Source organism: Delphinapterus leucas, chromosome 6 (assembly GCF_059928025.1).
Source record: "Delphinapterus leucas isolate spDelLeu-1000000601 "Yukka" chromosome 6, BTC_Dleu_Yukka2, whole genome shotgun sequence".
Lineage (NCBI taxonomy): Eukaryota > Metazoa > Chordata > Mammalia > Artiodactyla > Monodontidae > Delphinapterus > Delphinapterus leucas.
The window spans coordinates 67,920,565-67,942,343 of record NC_143134.1 but is presented as its reverse complement, the minus strand read 5'-3'; the positions used below and the strand labels follow the sequence as shown (position 1 = coordinate 67,942,343).

At 41.8% G+C, this 21,779-nt stretch overlaps 1 protein-coding gene across 6 annotated transcripts in view; it reads left to right on the top strand.

The window, feature by feature from the left end:
• Positions 1-21,779, top strand: part of KDM4C (lysine demethylase 4C) — a 403,798-nt gene that overhangs the window by 368,868 nt on the left and 13,151 nt on the right. For 5 of the 6 annotated variants that reach the window (XM_089913225.1, XM_022573685.3, XM_022573686.3 and 2 more), the window contains 2 exons: positions 17,826-17,945; positions 21,243-21,335. In XM_089913225.1, the coding sequence (XP_089769351.1) occupies positions 17,826-17,945; positions 21,243-21,335 (213 nt within the window). The remainder of the gene's footprint in view (positions 1-17,825; positions 17,946-21,242; positions 21,336-21,779) is intronic. The other variant, XM_089913224.1, reaches the window with a different exon arrangement.

The following is a 21,779-nucleotide window of genomic DNA, read 5'->3' as shown; positions in this document are numbered from 1 at the left end:
TTTCTGAGAACTCTTTATATTGTGACTCGTTTTTCCTGATTTTCCTTATCATCACGATCCTTTCGGAATCTTGTGTCAGAATTTCATTTTAGTTCTCCCATCTCTTGGGGCATCTTGAGGCTCTCTGGGATACAGTAAACATGTAGCGTGCCAATAATCCCTCTGTTAAATGCTTCTTCTGCTTTATACTGTAAGTTCTATGATATAGTTCTTGCACTTATCTTTTTGTTTTGTTTTGTTTTTGACTGTTTAATTGCATATGAAACTACTAATATTTTAGTATGTATTTGTTTTACAAGAACTTAGAAAATTTCAATTCAAAAATGATTACAAAGCATATTTATTTTCAGTGTCTGATCTACCAATGAATCAGGTTCTGGGGCACACGTGGTCTTGTAAGACTATAGTCATCAAAAGTGGTCCTGAAGCATGTTAATGAAAGGACATTAAAGCTAATACATGTCTTGCACTTATCTTTATTATTTTTATTTTAGTTTGAGGCCTTCATTTTCCACTAAAGAGTTGCATGAAGTAAAACACCACACCTGTTTTTCTCACTACTAATCCCACTATTCCTAGAACACAAGAGATGCTCAAAAGTTACGTGCTGAGTGAAAGGCTGCCCCACTTGTCTACTTATTAGCTGTGTGAGCTGGGGCATGTCACTGTGCTTCTTTATCTGTATGGGAGATGACACCTGCCTTCCTACCCCATGGGGTTGTTTTGGATTTTCAAAGAGGATAACATTGTCTGATCATCTTTAACAGTAGGTTCTTGGCTTCTCAGTGTGTCCTTTCTTCATGATTTTAAATGCCAAGAATCACCTTCTCCCAAGGCTTTTTGTCCCCTCCCTAGCATCCTCCAGATGTTCCCTGTTGATATGAATTAAATCCAGTCACAGTTCACTTCAGACTCACCAGCTGCCAGCCACTGTGCTTTGCTTTTCTCTTCTCCTCTCCTTTTAAGTATATATTAGCTCTCATTTGCCCAACAGCCCTGCAAGGTTGTATTATTATTTTCGTTTTATTGCTGAGGAAGCTGGGACATAAAGAGGTGAAGTCGTTTGTGCACGGTAGCAGCTCTTCTTTGACCCTGGGCGGCATGACTGCAGGCCTAGAAGCACTGCCCTGGGCCATGTTGTTGGGCCCAGCCGCGTGCTCTGGGAAGTGGTGCACACCCTGCGGAACAGAGGGGAGTGGGTAGGGGCTGGCGTGGCCCGAGCTGCTGTCTGACCTCAGAGCCCCCAGCGTGACATGTGAGCACAGGACAACATTTTCTCCCACAACGCTGATCCTTATCCTTCTTTTCATCGTTCTTTGTTCAGCTTTTGGAACTGACATTTATTTTTAGAAACCACTATAGAGAAATTCACCTCAAGCCCTGCATTTCTTCTTTTTGCAACATACATTTTTATTGACATGATAAAATATTTTGTTCCCCTCATGCTTTAGCCTCTGCCACCAACTACAAAAGGGGGAAAGGCCTGTCTCCTCTAGATGGGAATTTCTCCCCTTTTTTGAGTATGAGGAGTTGCATTTCTGCGGTGCTTATGCATTAGTGTCTGTAGGGAAGACAGCAGGCGGATGCAGCCAGCCCAGGGGCAGCCTTTAGGAACGGTGCTGGCTGTCTCTCTGAGGTGGGAAGAACTGGTTGTGTAGCAGACAGACCTAGTATACATCTCTGCTCCGTAACTAAACATGAGACCCAGGGCAAGGGAGTTGACACCAGTTATTTTATCCACAAAATGAAGATAATAATAAATGCTAGGATTGTTGGAATTATTGAAATATATTGTATGAAGCAGTTAGCATAGTGCCCAGCAGCACATAATAAACACTCAGGTAGTGTTTATGTTTATAGTGGTGGTTATTATTATTGGTGGTGGAGGCTACTAATTTTTGGGCAATTCTTTGGTCAAGAGAGTCCCTAAGCATAAGATTCCCAGTAATACTTGGGAATTATACATGTTCCATACCTTTATAAAAGGAGAGGTTACTAAAAGAAGGATGTAAGAAGAAGTATCAGAAAACTTTCAACATACAAATCCCATATTCAAGTAGTTTGTATATCTGGGGCTTTGGGGAGTTTAACTGGAAAGATTTCCTGCTTTGGCTACTGGTATGATGGGGAATCAGCCCAGGGATCATTGGTGGGATTATTCTAGAACACTCTTGAGAGGCAGAGAAAGGGTCAGGCTACAGCTCTGTCTTCCTGGCTTGGCTACACCACTCAACATAGTCAGTGTGATAGCCAGCTATGGAGCCCCAGTAAAATCAAGCTGCCATGCCAGATCCTCCAACAGTGATCCCCACGAAGTGCTGCAGGAGCTGCGAGCTCCCTCCAGTGTCCGCCTTTAAGGGCTACGTCACTGCTTTCTGCACAGCTTACAGCGTTCAGATAGACCTAGCCGGATGAGTGCAGGAGAGTCCTGAATGGGGACTCTGTGACTAATTCAGTTTATATGGCAGGGGATTTAACATTGAGGGGAAGGCCTGAGGAGTTTGGTTAATCATGAGGAGAAGGTCCTCGACACAGTTGATGTCAAGTGAGCATGAGTCGTGAACACAGAGGTCCCACCTCCCTGCCCGCTTACCTATGATCACATACGGTACACCATATTGTAGATATTCATGTATATATTTGAGTCCCCAGTGGATTCTGAATTCCTTGGGAGAAAGGACTCCGAAAGGACTGTTTTTGTCTCCGTCTTCCCAATGCCGAGTTCAGCGCTAGGTGCCAGGAGACACTCAGTGTATGCCAGAGAGGGAGAAGAGGCAGGAAAGGAGGGAGGAAAGGCCTCTCTCCAAGGCGGATAAGGGTGAATACATGATCCTTTCGGATCCATTCATACTCTCCAATTACGAGGATGTGGAAAACCCCTGGCCCGCACTTCAGAGCTGCCTCGCTGAGGCCTCACGCGCTCTCTGCCTGCCGGTGTCTGTCCCTCACAGGCCTGTGCCGTCAGGTCAGCTCCCCAGTGTCACCCCTGATTCTCGTACTGACTTCTCTTATGCTTCCTCCCTTCAAAAGAACCAGAAAGATAATTCCAAAAGAAGTTGCCTAACTTTGTATACTTTCTATGATTTTAGAAGCTTTTCCAGAATCTCACCTAGTTCTAATAACAAAGATGTGACTTCTTTTAGCACTATACCTTCTGAGGCTTAATGCCGTAGTAACTTTGAGAAGAATAAGACCGCCTCCATCTCTGGGACCTCAGTACCTTTACCAGGAATTGTGTTCACTCTTGGCTTATAGCGGAAGGGAAAGTGTATACTAACCAATTGGCCCTCAGGAATTTACCAAATAAGTGTCAGTACTGTTCAGTCTCTGAAGAAGATACGATTGTTTGGAAGGTAGGTGTGGTTAAGTGTCGGGGCACTGGCGAAGTGTGGCTGCTGGAAAGGAGTTTGGCTGTTGGAGGGAATAAGGAGGGTGTCGCGCCAGCTTAACAGAGATAACCAGAGTATCCAGAGTATCTTAGAGAAGGGGTGCGTGTGTGTGCGGGAGTGTGTGTGTGTGTGTGTATGTGTCCCTTAAAAAAGAATTAAAAATCTATTACAAAGGAAAACTGGATATCAGACATAGAATTTTCCCGGAATGGTGGCTGTCAGTGTGGAAGCAGGTTGGCTTGAATCCATTAACCCCCAGGCTGAAATGACAGTGTTTCACAACTAGCACAGAACAAAGATAAGAGGTATGTTGGAAGGCTGTCACTGTAGAAGAGCTATAGTCAGCGGAAACAGCATGGAATTAGTTCTTCCTTTATAGGTAGGATGTATAGTTTATGCTGGGAGAGAATCTTCTTGTGCGGTGATTCTCAATGTGGATGGAGAAAAATATACAATAGTATTATACATGATGGGGAAAATTGGAAAGACCTACATATCTCACAGTAGGCGCGTGCTTAAATTAATTGTGGAATATCCATAATGTTGCATATATTCAGTAAAATGGAGTTTTCAAAGGATAATTAATAAGATCCTCTTAACTACAAGTGATAAATAGCAAGGTACAAAATTATATATGTATATGCAAAAGGGAAAATATATTATTTCACTTATGAGGTGCTTATAAATAGCCAAATTCTTAGAGACAGAGAGTAGAATGGTGATTACCAGGGACGGGGGGATGGCGGGATGGAGAGTTATTGTTTAACGGATACGGAGTTTCAGTTTGGGATGATGAACAGCTTCTGGAAAGGAGGGTGGTGATGGTTGTACAGCACTGTGAATATACGTAAGGCCACTAGAATGTGTACTTGAAAGTGGTTAAAAGGCAAGTTTTATGTTTTGCCTATTTTACCACAATAGAAAGACCCCTCCCCTCCTATGGGATGTGCTATGGGATGAGTGAGGAACACGGTGGGAACTGCAGTGTGAGCTCTTCACAACAGCACTCTTGCCTGATTCTTCAGAGAGAGGTCAGTTGTGTGCTCATGTGAAAGAAAACAAAGGTTGTAGCTATGAGGGAAAATATTTTATCTGTACAGGAGACCCGAATTTTTTTTTTTTTTTTTTTTTTTTTGCGGTACGCGGGCCTCTCACTGTTGTGGCCTCTCCCGTTGCGGAGCACAGGCTCCGGACGTGCAGGCTCAGCGGCCATGGCTCACGGGCCTAGCCGCTCCGCGGCATGTGGGATCTTCCCAGACCGGGGCACGAACCCGTGTCCCTTGCATCGGCAGGCAGACTCTCAACCACTGCGCCACCAGGGAAGCCCCCGAATTTTTTTTTAAAAATGCATAGAAGCGTAGAGAGAAAATCCACATGGTAACAGGATTTACTTCTAGGTGGTGGAAATATGGGTTGTTTTAAATTCTTCTGTCTTAAAAAAAAAAAAAAAAAGTCTATAATTTTCCCCAAAGGAAGATATAGTAGAAGCTCAGAACAAAAAGTTATTTTTAAGAAAAAGAATTTTTAAATGTTTTTCTATCTTTGTTAATTTCTACATGAAGGTTGATAGCAAATCATTATGACTTATATTCAACAAACAGTCCAGAATTTTATCCATGCAAACATGGTACATCCCTTTGAAAGTAGTCTCCATGAGAGTCCCCTGTAAAGGGCTCCCATTGCAAAGAGTAAATCTTCAGACTGTGGGGAGCATTGGAAACTTGGGGACAGTCACAAATCATCTAGGGCCATGCCTTGTAAACAGGTGGGCAGTGACATGAATATGTTCCCTTCCTTTGTGAGGGATGGTTTTCCTCATAGGCCCTTTGAATGAGGATTAGGTGGTCGGGGAAACCCTCCATTTTTATATTCCATCGTTAAATGAAAGGGTTTTTTCCTCACTTTGTGAGGCGGGATCTGCCATCACCCAAACTAGCCGTTCCTTAGCAGTCAGGGTCGTTAGCGTCGAGCAACAAAAACTGACTGTAACTCAGGAATTCCCTGGCGGCCCAGTGGATAGGACTCTGCGCTTTCACTGCCTGGGACCCGGGTTCGATCCCTGTTGGGGATCTAAGATCCCGCAAGCCTTGTGACGTGGCCAAAACAAAACAAAACAAAACAAAAAACTGACTGTAACTGATTTAGGCACTACAGGAACTTAGTGGAAAGTTATAAGGATGCCCGCAGAATCTCCAGGAATGCAGAAAAACAAAGTCAAAAAACAGGTGAGAATGAGGGAGGCTGCTCAGCTGGAACGTGAGTAGGACCAGGCCACCTCCCCTTTCGGTCCACCTGGACCAGGGTTCTGCCATCGGCACGTGGGATCTGTCACTGCTGCTGCCGGCCTCTGAGAGCATTCTCCCCTCCACTGTTTCTCTGCATCTCTGGTCACAGGTTCTACATCTACTGGCAGGATGTAGCTAATTGGCCGGGCCCCGGTCCATACCTGCTGCTGGGCAAGGGAGTATCTGGCATCTTTCAGCACTTGTAATGGCAGGTGAGCTCTGCCTTCCATGGAGACTCTGAAGGGGAGAAGGGGGTTCAGATGCTGGGAAGCCAGATAACAGATAGCCAGTATGATTAGCACATGGCTTTCAGTCAGTCTTGTTCATCTCTGCCCGAGTCCAGTAATGAGCAGGTGATTATCCCTTAAAATGCCAGCCGCTGCTGGCACCAGCTTGCTCTCGGTCCCTTAAGCATTTTCTGCATGGGGGACTGTAAGAGGTTCCAAACGATAGGCTGATTAAGTACTGGGAGTTCACATACCGTGTCTTCATCTGCTGCAGCGGGACCGATAGACAGGGCTGCCTGCCCTGTGGTTTATACCTGATAGGAGTAGAGGTGGGAACTGGGGGAGGGAGGAAGGCAGGCAGCATGCAAGGACAGCTGCTCCTTCTAGAGGGTCCCTTTCAAAGGGCCTAGAGGCAGTTCCAAGAACACAGTGACTTCAGAATTCAAATAGTCAGACTGGCAGTTGGGCTCTCCTCTTTGTTAGGAGAGCAAGTACAGGAGTTTGGCCCTGACTTTGGCAGGAATGTGATCTGACACCATCCTCTTGCCTGGGATTGTGACTCATCGCAGTCCTTTAATCACAGCCCTTTAATCATAGGCAGAAGTCCACTCCTGACTACGATGACTATTTCTGTCTTTAATTTTTACATCATCTATGTAGTACTCTAGCTACAGGCTTACTGGCAGCTCCAGACACCAGTGTCCCTGTGGAGAGGGCTCTGGCAGATTTCAGGGGAGTTCACACATCCCTGGAGGCAGTACAGCAAAGGGTAAACAGGTATTTCTGTCAGGCGAAGGCAGACTTCTTCTGAGGGTCTAGACAGCAACTGAGAAAAACACATTAGTCAAGGTTTTTAATGCATATACTTTTCCAGCAAAGTGTTGCTTGCTCCAGTAACACACTAAGAACTGCGTCAGGAAAGGTCTCTTTAACATTTTACATCCTTTGGTAGAATAGATCTCAAATTCTATAATGCTTTAAAAAACCATCCAGGTCACATAGAGCTGTGCAGTGTGGGCTGGAATCTTCATTTTTAAAGTGTGTCCCCAGCAGTTGGGACTGCACTTTGAGAAGCTCTGCTCTATTGTCTGATTCCTCATGCACAGCCAGGGAGACGTGAGCCGCTGAAGGCCTTTAAGAGAGAGGCAGACCCTTCAAGCCATTGCTTTCCATAAACTGAATCCCCTCATCTTCAGCCATTTTATTTCATTTTTTTCAGACCTCTCATTTTTATCAGAAACTTTTTTTTTTTTCCTGCATGAAGTCCTACTCAGAAACCCAACCTATAAAATCACAAATTCTGTTCTGGTTGAAGTGATCATGGTGGCCAAAGCTCATGTACTCCACATGGATTCCGGCCCTTGCAGGGACCCCTGAGGTCCCCAGCCCACAGCTGTGGGGCTCAGTGTGACAGGCTTCCAGGTATGGACACGACACCCTCTGTCTGTCCCTAGCTTGGGGAGGTGGACACTGTTGGCTCCCCTAGTGTCTCACACAGGTGGTCAGTAAATAGATAGCAGATTAGTGACTGTGACAGTTTTGGGGACACCCAGCAGCTTCTATGCTGGAGGGGTCGGGGAAACGTAAATATCAGACTTTTCAACTTCTTTTCATCAGCCCACGTGCTCCTAATCCCATTTCTATTTAAATGCTTTATATGCCATGTAGTCACAGAAAGTTTCTGGCAGACTCAAGAATTGAGATAGCTGATGAATTGAAGCCACTTCTCTATGGAGGAAAGTAGATGTTACGGAAATAAACTTGTGTTTTACTATGAGCTGCCTTAAGTCCATTTGGGAAGTAGCTGGGGTGTGAATAATAAGTAATACTCACTAAATGAAGTTATATGCGAATCCAGGTACATCCACTTCCAGCTAAAGGACCTGGCAAAGGGTGAGGAATTGGGCACCATGACTGAGAATAATGCCTCCTGGTGGTGGGGGGGGAAGGGAGATTCTCAGAAAAGTTTTATGTTTTTATGTGTTTGGTTGGTTATTTTTCTTTATTCTTCTACTATGAATAAAGAAAAAAAGTTCTGAAGGCAAGAAATTGAGAAAGCAAACCGAACTGTCTTCCCTAGATTTTGACAGGAAAATGTGTGAAGTGACTGTGGCCGATCCAGAGCACAGCTGGGTGGAGGCTGAGCTGGGGGGCTCTGGGAGGTCACTGTGACTGGAGGCTGAGCTGGGGGGCTCTTGCAGGTCACTGTGCCAAATTAAGATTTGCTGTGAGTAAAGTGCTCATTGCCAGTAAGCAAGACGTCAAACTGTGTCTCAGACATTTAGTTCCAAAGAATTTTTCAAAAAGGAATTGTTCCTCACTTGGTAAAGTTGCATACATTTAGTTTACTACTAAGGGTGTATGTTTATGATAAATTCCTCAAGTATACTTTATACTTTCCTCAGGCCACATTTCTATGGCCATTGCCACACCTTGGTGTTATGGTACGTAGAATTGCAGGTCAGGATTGGTTTGGGGTAGTCATTTTAAAGGCTAGTAAACCTCTGTTGAAGGTCAAATCTGTGAAACTAAGGGCATAACTCTCCTGCTTGGAGGTGGCTTGTGGTGGGTGAGTAGATGGGGACTGTGGCCTTGTAATGCCTGAGGCCTTGACTTGCCTCTGTTGGGACTGAGGAAGCACCCAATGGAAAACGTCTCATCCTGCCTGAGGACAAGCAATCTAGAGAGAGAAAGAAGTCAGAGTTTGAAAACTTAACATATCTCCTTTGTCATAAAGCAGATGCTGGAGAGTGTGGCTTCCATCTGTGGGCAAAGAATTTTCCTGATACTGGACCTGAGAATTAGGCCTCCTAGAAAGGTAGTACAGGGCACCGCCAGATCCTCTCTGTGAAAGGAGCAGAGCAGAAAGCAAGTTCTCTGCCCGCAGAGGGGCTCCAAAGAGAAACGGAAGGTGAGGGGTAAGCCAGAAGTTACCAGCCTTGCTTGGCTTACAGACCCTGGCTATCTCAGCACATTTTTTATAGCGCTCCTAGGCCAAAGGAAATACCTAACAGTTCCATCTACTAGTTTGGTCTAAACAACTTAACAGTAGTAATAAGCTTGGTGTCTGACAACCGTGTTTTCCCTGAAAATATCCCTATTTCAGAACCCCAGTGAGTTTGCTGTGGTGCCCCAAGGCACTGTAGTGTATCGTTTGGAAAATGCAGTCTCCTTCAGAAAACTCAACAATATAATTGTCACTCCTTACTCTCTTGGAGAATGACTTTGTTTTCTACATATATAACTCTATTTCTGATCTGTAGATAAGTTCATTTGTACCCCTTTTTAAGATTCCACGTATAAGTGATATCACATGATACTTGTCTTTCTCTGTCTGACTTATTTCACTCAGTATGACAATCTCTAGGTCCATCCATGTTGCTGCAAACGGCATTATTTTGTTCTTTTTAATAGCTGAGTAATAGTCCATTGTATATATGTACCACATCTTCTTTATCCACTCCTCTGTTGGTGGACATTTAGGTTGCTTCCATGTCCTGGCTATTGTAAATAGTGCTGCAATGAACACTGGGGTGCATGTCTCTTTTTGAATTATGGTTTTTTCCAGATGTATGCCCAGGAGTGGGGTTGCCGGATCATATGGTAGCTCTATTTTTAGTTTTTAAAGGAACTTCCATACTGTTCTCCATAGTGGCTGTACCACCAACAGTGTGGGAGGGTTCCCTTTTCTCCACACCCTCTCCAGCATTTATTGTTTGTAGATATTTTGATGATGGCCATTCTGACTAGTGTGAGGTGATACCTCATTGTAGTTTTGATTTGCATTTCACTAAGAATTACTGATGTTGAGCATCTTTTAATGTGCTTTTTAGCCATTCATATGTCTTTTTTTTTCTGATTAATTTTTATTGGAGTATGGTTGCTTTACAATGTTGTGTTAGCCTCCACTGCACAACAAAATGAATCAGCCATATACATACAGATATCCCCTCCCTTTTGGACTTCCCTCCCATTTAGGTTACCACAGTGCATTAGGTTCTTGTGCTATACAGTATGTTCCCATCAGTTGTCTATGTTATACATAGTATCAATAATGTATATGTGTCAATCCCAGTCTCCCAATTCATCCCACCCCATCGCTTTCCCCCTTGGTATCTATACATTTGTTCTCTACGTCTGTGTCCTATTTCTGCTTTGCAAATAAGGTCATCTACACCATTTTTTTAGATTCCACATATATGCATTATTATACGATATTTGCTTTTCTCTTTCTGACTTACTTCACTCTGTATGATACTCTTTAGACCATCCATATTTCTATAAATGACCCAATTTCATTCCTTTTTTTGGCTGAGTAATATCCCATTGTATATATGTACCACATCTTCTTTAGCCACTCCTCTGTTGGTGGACATTTAGGTTGCTTCCATGTCCTGGCTATTGTAAATAGTGCTGCTGTGAACATTGGGGTGCATGTGTTTTGTTTGTTTGTTTGTTGTTTTTTTTTGTTTGTTTTTTTTGAATTATGGTTTTCTCAGGGTATATGCCCAGTATTGGGATTGTTGGGTCATATGGTAGTTCTATTTTTAGTTTTTTTTTTTAACATCTTTATTGGAATATAATTGCTTTACAATGGTGTGTTACTATAATTGCTTTACAATGGTGTGTTACTTTCTACTTTACAACAAAGTGAATCAGCTATACATATACAAATATCCCCATATCTCTTCCCTCTTGCATCTCCCTCCCTCCCACCCTCCCTATCCCACCCCTCCAGGTGGTCACAGAGCACCGAGCTGATCTCCCTGTGCTATGTGACTGCTTCCCACTAGCTATCCATTTTACATTTGGTAGTGTATATATGTCCATATATATACTACCACTCTCTCACTTTGTCCCAGCTTACACTTCCCCCTCCCCATGTCCTCAAGTCCATTCTCTAGTAGGTCTGCGTCTATTCCCGTCTTGCCCCTAGGTTCTTCATGACCTTTTTTTTTAGATTCCATATATATGTGTTAGCATACAGTATTTGTTTTTCTCTTTCTGACCTATTCACTCTGTATGACAGACTCTAAGTGCATCCACCTCACTACAAATAACTCAGTTTCATTTCTTTTTATGGCTGAGTAATATTCCATTCTACACATGTGCCAAATCTTCTTTATCCATTCATCTGTCGATGGACACTTACGTTGCCTCCTTGTCCTGGCTATGGCAAACAGAGCTGCAGTGAACACTGTGGTACATGACTCTTTAAATTATGGTTTTCTGATCCTTTGTATTTCTGCAGTGTCAGTTGTTACTTCTCCGTTTTCATTTCTAATTCTGTTGATTTGAGTCTTCTTTTTTTCTTGATGAGTCTGGCTAATGGTTTATCAATTTTGTTTATCTTCTCAAAGAACCAGCTTTTAGTTTTATTAATCTTTCCTACTGTTTCCTTCATTTCTTTTTCATTTATTTCTGATCTGATCTTTATGATTTCTTTCCTTCTGCTAACTTTTGGGTTTTTTTGTTCTTCTTTCTCTAATTGCTTTAGGTGTAAGGTTAGGTTATTTGAGTTGTTTCTTGTTTCTTGAGGTAGGATTGTATTGCTATAAACTTCCCTCTTAGAACTGCTTTTGCTGCATCCCATAAGTTTTGGCTTGTCGTGTTTTCTTTGTCATTTGTTTCTAGGTATTTTTTGATTTCCTCTTTGATTTCTTCAGTGATCTCTGTTATTTAGTAGTGTATTGTTTACCCTCCACGTGTTTGTAATTTTTACAGACTTTTTCCTGTAATTGATATCCAGTCTCATAGCATTGTGGTCAGAAAAGATACTTGATATGATTTCAATTCTCTTAAATTTACCAAGGCTTGATTTGTGACCCAAGAAAGATACGATCTATCCTGGAAAATGTTCCATGAGCACTTGAGAATAAAGTGTATTCTGTTATTTTTGGATGGAATGTCCTGTAAATATATATCAGTTAAGTCCATCTTGTTTAATGTATTGTTTAAAGCTTGTGTTTCCTTATTTAGTTTCATTTTAGATGATCTGTCCATTGGTGAAAGTGGGGTGTTAAAGTCCCCTGCTATTATCGTGTCACTGTCGATTTCCCCTTTTATGGCTGTTAGCATTTGCCTTATATGTCGAGGTGCTCCTATGTGGGTGCATAAATATTTACAATTGTTATATCTTCTTCTTGGATCGATCCCTTGATCATTATGTAGTGTCCTTCTTTGTCTCTTGTAACAGTCTTTATTTTAAAGTTTATTTTGTCTGATATGAGTATTGCTACTCCAGGTTTCTTTTAATTTCCATTTGCATGGAATATCTTTTTCCATCCCCTCACTTTCAGTCTGTATGTGTCCCTAGATCTGAAGTGGGCTCTTATAGACAGCATATATGCAGGTCTTGTCTTTGTATCCATTCAACCAGTCTGTGTCTTTTGGTTGGAGCATTTATTCCATTCGTGTTTAAGGTAATTATCGGTATGTATGTTCCTATTACCATTTTCTTAATTGTTTTGGGTTTGTTTTTGTAGGTCTTTTCCTTTTCTTGTGTTTCCTGCCTAGAGAAGTTCCTTTAGCATTTGTTGTAAAGCTGGTTTGGTGGTGCTGAACTCTCTTAGCTTTTGCTTGTCTGTAAAGGTTTTAATTTCTCCATCGAATCTGAATGAGATCCTTGCTGGGTACAGTAATCTTGGTTGTAGGTTTTTTCCTTTCATCACTTTAAATATGTCCTGCCAGTCCCTTCTGGCTTGCAGAGTGTCTGATGAAAGATCAGCTGTTAACCTTGTGGGAATTCCCTTGTATGTTATTTGTTGTTTTCCCTTGCCGCTTTTAATATTTTTTCTTTGTATTTAATTTTTGATAGTTTGCTTAATGTGTCTTGGCGTGTTTCTCCTTGGATTTACCCTGTAGGGGACTCTGCCCTCTCTGGACTTGATTGACTATTCCCTTTCCCATATCAGGGAAGTTTTCAACTATAATCTCTTCAAATATGTTCTCAGTCCTTTTCTTTTTCTCTTCTTTTTCTGGGACCTCCTATAATTCTAATGTTGGTGCATTTATTAATGTTCTCCCAGAGGTCTCTGACAGTGTCCTCAATTCTTTTCATTCTTTTTTCTTCTCTGTGGTAGTCATTTCCACTATTTTATCTTGCACGTCACTTATCTGTTCTTCTTCCTTAGTTTTTCTGCTATTGATTCCTTCTAGAGAATTTTTAATTTCATTTATTGTGTTCTTCATCATCATTTGTTTGCTCTTTAGTTCTTCTAGGTCCTTGTTAAACGTTTCTTGTATTTTGTCCATTCTATTTCCAAGATTTTGGATCATCTTTACTATCATTACTCTGAATTCTGTTTCAGGTAGATTGCCTATCCTCTTCATTTGTTTGGTCAGGTGGGTTTTTACCTTGCTCCTTCATCTGCTGTGTGTTACTCTGTCTTCTCATTCTGCTTAACTTACTGTGTTTGGGGGTCTCCTTTCTGCAGGCTGCAGGTTCATACTTCCCGTTGTTTTTGGTGTCTGCCTCCAGTGGCTAACGTTGATTCAGTGGGTTGTGTAGGCTTCCTGGTACTTGTGTTCTGGTGGATGAGGCTGGATCTTGTCTTTCTGGTGGGCAGAACCATGTCTGGTGGTATGTTTTGGGTGTCTGTGACCTTATTATGATTTAAGGCAGCCTCTCTGCTAATGGGTGGGATTGTGTTCCTGTCTTGCTAGTTGTTTGGCGTAGGGTGTCCAGCACTGTAATTTGCTGGTTGTTGAGTGGAGCTGGGTCTTAGCATTGAGATGGAGATCTCTGGGAAAGCTTTTGCCATTTGATATTATGTGGAGCCAGGAGGTCTCTGGTGGACCAGTGTCCTGAACTCAGCTCTCCCACCTCAGAGGCTCAGGCTTGACACCCGGCCGGAGCACCAATACTCTGTCACACAGGTCAGAAGAAAAGGGATAAAAAAAGAAAGAAATAAATAAAATAAAGTTATTAAAATGAAAAAAATTTTTTAATTATTAAAAATTTTTTAAAAATTGAAAAGTAATAAAAAATAAAAGAAAGAAGAGAGCAACCAAACCAAAAAACAAATCCACCAATGATAACAAGCGCTAAAAAAGTATACAAAAAAAACCCCAGACAAAAACCAAGGAAATGGACAGACAGAACCCTAGGACAAATGGTAAAAGCAAAGCTATACAGACAAAATCACACAAAGTCCATCGCTTTAATCTTGGGATGATTCATTGTCTATTCAAGTATTCCACAGATGCCGGGTACATCAAGTTGATTGTGGAGACTTAATCTGCTGCTCCTGAGGCTGCTGGGAGAGATCTCCCTTTCTCTTCTTTGTTCGCACAGCTCCCGGGGTTCAGCTTTGGATTTGGCCCCGCCTCTGCATGTAGGTCGCCTGAGGGCGTCTGTTCTTCACCCAGACACAAAGGGGTTAAAGGAGCAGCTGATTAGGGGGCTCTGGCTCACCCAGGCCTCGGGGGAGGGAGGGGTACGGAATGCAGTGCGAGCCTGCAGCGGCAGAGGCCAGCGTGATGTTGCAACAGCCTGAGGTGCACTGTGTGTTTTCCCCGGGGAGGTTGTCCCTAGATTATGGGACCCTAGCAATGGCGGGCTGCACAGGCTACTGGGAGGGGAGGTGTGGAGAGTGACCTGTGCTTGCACACAGGCTTCTTGGTGGCTGCAGCAGCAGCCTTAGCTTTCATGCCTGTCTCTGGTGTCTGCGCTGAAAGCCACGGATCGCGCCTGTTTCTGGAGCTTGTTTAGGCGGTGCTCTGAATCCCCTCTCCTCGCGCACCCCGAAACAATGGTCTCTTGCCTCTTAGGCAGGTCCAGACTTTTTCCCAGACTCCCTCCCGGCTAGCTGTGGCGCACTAGCCCCCTTCAGGCTGTGTTCACGCAGCCAACCCCAGTCCTCTTCCTGGGACCTCTATTTTTAGTTTTTTAAGGAACCTCCATACGTTTTCCATAGTGGCTGTATCAATTTACATTTCCACCAACAGTGTATGAGGGTTCCCTTTTCTTCACACCCTCTCCAGCATTTGTTTATAGATTTTTTAATGATGGCCATTCTGACTGGTGTAAGGTGATACCTCATTGTAGTTTTGATTTGCCTTTCTCTAACAATTAGTGATGTTGAGCATCTTTTCATGTGTTTGTTGGCCATCTGTATGTGTTCTCTGGAGAAATGTCTATTTAGGTCTTCTGCCCATTTTTTGATTGGGTTGGTTTCTTTTGATATTGAGCTCCAAGAACTGTTTGTATATTTTGGATATTAATCTTTTGTTGGTTGCTTCATTTGCAAATATGTTCTCCCATTCTGAGGGTTGTCTTTTTGTTTTGTTTACGGTTTCCTTTGCTGTGCAAAAGCTTTAAAGTTTCATTAGGTCCCATTTGTTTATTTTTGTTTTTATTTTCATTACTCTAGGAGATGGATTCAAAAAGTTCTTGCTGCGATTTATGTCAAAGAGTGTTCTGCCTATGTTTTCCTCTAAGAGTTTTATAGTATCTAGCCTTACATTTAGATCTTTAATACATTTTGAGTTTGTTTTTGTGTATGGTGTCAGGGAGTGTTCTAATTTCGTTTGTTTACATGTAGCTGTTCAGTTTTCCCAGCCTCACTTATCAAAGAGACTGTCTTTTCTCCGTTGTATATTCTTGCCTCCTTTATCAAAGATAAGGTGACCATATGTGCTTGGGTTTATCTCTGGGTTTTCTATCCTGTTCCATTGATCTATATTTCTGTTTTTGTGCCAGTACCATACTGTCTTGATTGCTGTAGTTTTGTAGTATAGTCTGAAGTCAGGGAGCCTGATTTCTCCAGCTCCATTTTTCTTTCTCAAGATTGCTTTTGCTATTCGTGGTCTTTTGTGTTTCCATACAAATTGTAAAATTTTTTGTTGTAATTCTGTGTAAAATGCCATTGGAAATTTGATAGGGATTGTGTTGAATCTGTAGATTGCTTTGTCAGGGGAGGGATAAATTGGGAGACTGGCATTGACAATATACACACTACTATATATAAAACATAGTAGTAGATAACTAATAAGAACCTACTCTATAGCACAGGGAAGTCTACTCAGTACTCGGTAATGGCCTATATGGGAAAAGAATCTAAAAAAGAGTGGGTATATGTATATGTGTAACTGATTCACTTTGTTGTACACCTGAAACTAACAGAACATTGTAAATCGAGTATCCTCCAATGAAAATTAAAAAAAAAAAGTGAATGAATGAGGGAGTGGGAAAAAAAAGAAAAGCTAGGAGTATTACCTTAATGGAGCTTCCTCCACATGGAATAAAACTTTAGGAGAAGGAAGAAACTTACTCTTGTTCTCTCCTTGCCCCCATCACCAAACCATCTGGGTTTTAGCTCAGAGTTATCCCTGAGCTGATGTAGCTTCCTGTCCTAGGAGACAGCATCTATTTAGAAGCTACACCTTCCAATCTTCTTAGTACCATGTACATCTTTGGAAGGGAAGGGAAATGAAAAGTGAGATGATAACTCCAGGGGCATATGTAGAATACAGTTCTTCATCCTACTCTTTCAGTTCTGTGTAGCCTGAGATCAAATATTATGAAGGCCAAGAAGAAACTTATTTTCATTTGACTAAGTTAGATGCAGACTGTCAACTCTGCAGAGCCTCTGAGCACACACTTTTTTTTCTTTGCCCATAGCTTTAAATGGAGGCATAGTCTGCTGTGAGAAAGATGAACCTCTCAGGTATACTCTGAACCCAACAGTAAAAGACCCACTCCTTTATGATGCAAAATTTCTGTTAATAATGAAAAGTAATACATGGTGGATTTCTAATCATAAACAACTAAATATTTCCTGTGTGTGCCTCTCATTTAAACAACAGAACCCTGCCCAGTCTGTATTTAAAGCTTAACTGGTCAAGTGTGCATTTCAATCAGTCAGATTGGCCTCATCAGTAAAATACCAGGATTAGCAAAACATGAACTGCTCAATGTGCAAAAAATTTATCAAAGTAGTCAAGTATTTAATTCCTTTGTATTCAAATTTTATTGTGTCATTCTCAATACATACAAACTTAAGTTTGCAAAGTATATCTGTACCCCTCCCCCTCTAAAAAGCACCTTCCCAGGATGAGCTAGTGGGAAATTTGTTCTGAGTTGCTGCCCGAGGAGGAGGCAGTGCTGAGTGGAAGAAGTGAGGTGAGAAGAGTGCTTGTGGCACCGCCAGGATCACCTGTGGAATGAGGTGGACTACTAAGTGGATGGGAGGCGCAGGCAGAACCAGGCCTGTAGGGGAAGGTCCAGGGGTCTTCAGAAGAGGCCTGCTGAGCAGGACCCGGGCCTTACAGCCTCCCCTGCCGCACTCTGGAGGCTCCTGCATTTTTCCCTTGCTCCTTCATCCGGGCCTGCCAGCTCTGATGACAGTCTGCTTCTCTCCTGCCCCCAGGTCCACCTGGGCGTCCTCAGTTCTTTGTCTCTTACACCGCTTCACTTCTCCAGAGATCCTGACAACTGAAAGGAGCCTCCTCAGAGGCTCAGTTTCCTTGTCAGTAAAATGGGGGTAATTAGTAGTCTCTGCCTACCTCACGGAACGATTGTGAGGATCAGACGAGATGTATGTCGAAGCCTTCTGTTAGCTGCAAAATGCTCTATACATGTCAGGTGTTATAAATCATTAGCCAGTCTATTTCTCAGCTAGAGCAGTTTCTATGCACATTTTACTTACCCTCTGAACAATTCTTTGTCAAACAGCAAATGTAAATGCTGTTTTTTCCTTCTTGGATTATGGTGGTTCCTTTGTAACTTTATGATGTAGGCTGAATCTTTAAGTACTCCTTTGGCTTATAGCTCTTCCCCTGAACACCCATGCAAGATCATAATCCATAAAACACAGAGGCAATAACTCCTTTTAATTGCCAGGAGTTGCTCATTTGCTACGTTCTAAATGCAGTCACTTAGACATTTGCCTTGAAAAGCCTAACTACTATTTATTATGCAGAGCCGAGACTGTGTGAGGCTAGGCCCTCCTGCCGAGGGAGAAGTCGTTCAAGTCAAGTGGCCTGATGGCAAACTCTACGGGGCAAAATATCTCGGATCAAATGTTGCCCACATGTACCAGGTGAGTGCCGCCCTGGGTGTGATGCTTGCTGAGATGGACAGGAGAAGCCAGAGGGCAGACGGTATAGCCAGTGTACTGCTGACCAAGAAGCCACATGAATTTGGAACACCTCTTGTTTTATAAAAAAGGCAAAAATTCGATGTTTGATGACCTAGATATTAGACTTTTATTACCAAGTTCGATACTGGGAAACTCTAGTAACATCTGATGAATAGGTTAATTGTAAGGAATACAGTTAGTTAGGTCAAAAAGATAACCAGCTGGATGGTGGGCTGCTTTCTTGTGTTTCTGTTATACGGGGAGAGACTAACTGGCTGGATTATCTAACTGTAAGCCAAATCAGTGATGGCTGTTCATCATCCAGCAGCCCCTGAATGGGTGGCTTTTCCCTGAGAGACATCATCCCCGTCGGGCGTTTCAGCAAACCTAAGCCAATGGTGCATCGGCACAGATGGGGCCATTTGTGCACCCGAGCGTAAAGGAGCACTCATTTAATGAAAAGTGCAGCTATCATTTTGGCATTCTGTTCACTGAACAACTCTACATATTATTAAAGAATATATATACAATTTAAAAATGAATTGTATCCCTATTAGAAATGAGGATGAGTTAAGCTCTAATAAGGAAAACAACATGGATGGCGCATGTGCATTTATATTCCGTCAGAGACTTTAAAAAGGAACAAATTTATTAGAACCAATAAATTATAGTACTTTTAGTAACACGATGGCAGAAATCAACATTCTAAAGCTAAGCAGTAGTGTAAAAACAGGAAGATTGAAGTAAAAGGAGAAAAAGCAAGAAGGTTCAGGCCTGTGAAGTTAAAAACAGCTTGAGAATGATAAGACCTCCAGTTTCCTCAGAGAAATTGTTCAAAGACTGATAAAGGGCTAGGGCTTAAATGGAAGAGTACATTAAAAGACACTGCACTAAAAACTGGAGCACAATGTAATTAAAAGTGTTCAAAGAAGTTTGGACAACTTAGGGGACAACATTTTTTAAGGTGTAGAAAAAGCCACCAGGGTGGGGAGGATGTACATATCCTGTGTGTGTGTGTGTGTGTGTGTGTGTGTGAGAGAGAGAGAGAGAGAGAGAGAGAGAGAGAGAAGGCCATTTCCCCTTTGTATTGGTGACAAAGTGTTAAGTTGCAGATTCAGGTCATTTACAGCAGGGTAACTGCTGCAGCATTTTTGTATCAGAATGTCCAAAATTAGGCAAAAATCACATGACAGGCTGGTAATACTGGAGACTCCTAGAAAAGAAGCATTCACTACATCATTCAAAAGAAAATAATTACATTTAATTAAACAATAAATGCAAAAGTGAAGCATCTTACATGTAGCAAAGCTATTAGCTACATGAAAAGTATCATAATGAAGACATGTTGAAATTCAGGCTAATTAGTAATCAGTGTGCTAACTTCAGTTGAATTTATCATGGCCTGTCAACATAGAACTGGGAGCCTATTTACAGACTCAATGAAAAAGTTAAGACTAATATTAAAATTGTCTCTCAAGGAAGTAGTTTAAAATTCCTCATTAAACCAACTGGCCTTTTGAGATCATTCTGTGTTTTGTGTCTATTCGGCCTCACCATTGAATAAGCAAAGATATTTATAAAAATGGAACTAAATACCTACTGCGCAGTGCTAAGTATCCTAAGTATATGCATTTTGGGGGCCCTCACAGTAGCCCTGCAACATAGATGTTTTTGACTCCTACTTTACAAAGGAGGGGAAAAAGTCTCAGTGAATGTGATAATTTGTTCAAGAGCACACAGCTGGTAAAGGGAAAGGCCAGAATTTACTCTTGGCTCTGTCCCAAGTCGGGTGAACAACTATCCCAGCTTGCGAGGGACTGTCCTTGATTTTAGCACTGAAAGTCTTGCATCCTGGGAGACCCCTTCAGTCCTGGACAAACTGGGATGGTTGGTCACCATACCATACTCCCTCTTAGTTTTAAAATTGCCTTTTTCTCTTTTAGAATTTTCAAATGATCTAAAACAGAAGAAAGGTAGGCACAGGTAGTTCTAGCTATGCTATCGAACTGTATAAATTGCAATGACACCTTGGCCTAATTAAATGTTACAGAAACCATTTTGCTGAAACAAGGCCAGGAAGAAAAGCCTTCCCAATCTCAGCGTTCCGGAAAGTAGCAGCGAGAAGTCTCCTGTGACCGAGACCTAATTCTGCCCCGTGTTTGAGCTTAGTCAAACGTGAGCAGTACATGGATAATAAATACGAAGTTTAATTATTTATTTTATCTTTAGCATTTTTTAAACTTCAGCAGATTTTTTAAAATTAAAAACCATGTTTTTAATTTTAGCACAGCTAAATGGTTTAACTTATCTTTTAACTAGAATTGCAAGCATATACTTATTTCTTAAAAGTAAAGAATTCAGACAGACAAGTTAGGGATTTCAAGAATACCATAAGTGGTCAGAGTTAGAACATATCAGATATTCTACCCTGATTGCATCCCTTTTGTTGTTTTCTTCTGGAAGAGTTCATGTGGGATTGAGCCTAAACCAAGATCACTTTGAGTAGGGCCTTTGATGAATTTCCCCCAGATGCTCTATGTTTGTTATTCAGTGTCACTTTTTCTCTAACAAAATATCCTAAAATATTGAAAAAACTGGATAATGAAATTACTTGCTGCCATTTGATTAGCTTGAAAACAAAGTTTTAAACATTTTCATTTAGATGATAATGTATTTTCACAAATTGAGGTGGCTGACACGTGAGGTTAAGGAGAACCTGAGATCTTCCTGGCCATTTGTTTGAATTTAACAATAGTGAGTTTTGAAAGTTAAAGCTCCGTAAGAACTTGAGAAATTATTTTATCTGGGAGGATTATTATACAAGAGTAAATATATCATTACTTCTTTCTCAAAGAGAAACAGTCCTCCCTCTTATGTTCTCAGAGCCTCTTAAAGAAACAATCAGTACTTACAGGCCCCACCCGTCCTAATGCTAAATTGGCCACAATCTCATGTTCTGAGAAATCATTTGAGCAGCAGTTACTTTTCTTTGTTTTTCCTTTGGGGGGATAAAGTTTTCATATCACATATTGCAAAACACTCATTTTCAAGAATTTTGGCCTGTTTGAAAACATACTTTGTTCTTAGTTTGATAAGGGAAAGAGCTTTTCTTCCTTCCTTGGCTGTTGGATAGTTCTCTTGTTTGTTCTGCCTGAATCCTTTTTTCTTTTTTATGTAGCTAACTGGAACCCTGAAGAAAATGGTGAATGCTTGCTTCTTTTTTAAATAGATCATGATCGATGTCTTATTTTTCATTAGGTTGAATTTGAAGATGGATCCCAGATAGCAATGAAGAGAGAGGACATCTACACTTTAGATGAAGAGTTACCCAAGAGAGTGAAAGCTCGTTTTGTAAGTGCTGGATAATCCCTCTGAGGGATCTGCCATGTGAATCTCTCCTCCTCTCTCACTGTTTCCCAAGCCCAGCAGGAAACACACTTAGGCTTTTGGATTGATTTTGAAGAAAGCCAATGCAACTTTTCCCTTATTGAAATCGTTTAATCCGAAGCTCAAATTTGTCCAGAAACAGGGAAACCGGTGCAAGTTCCTCATCTTTCTTTCTAATGAGGTCAAATGATGCTTCTTTGTGTTAACATCTATTGGCATACAGAAAGTTATTGAATATGTGTCCTATGCAAGCTAACTGGGAACATATAAAGATACCATCAAGACATTTACAATCTTCTTAGTGGAAGCAACGTTAAAAGAAAGCTTTCAGGGCTTCCCTGGTGGTGCAGTGGTTGAGGGTCTGCCTGCCGATGCAGGGGACACGGGTTCGTGCCCCGGTCCGGGAAG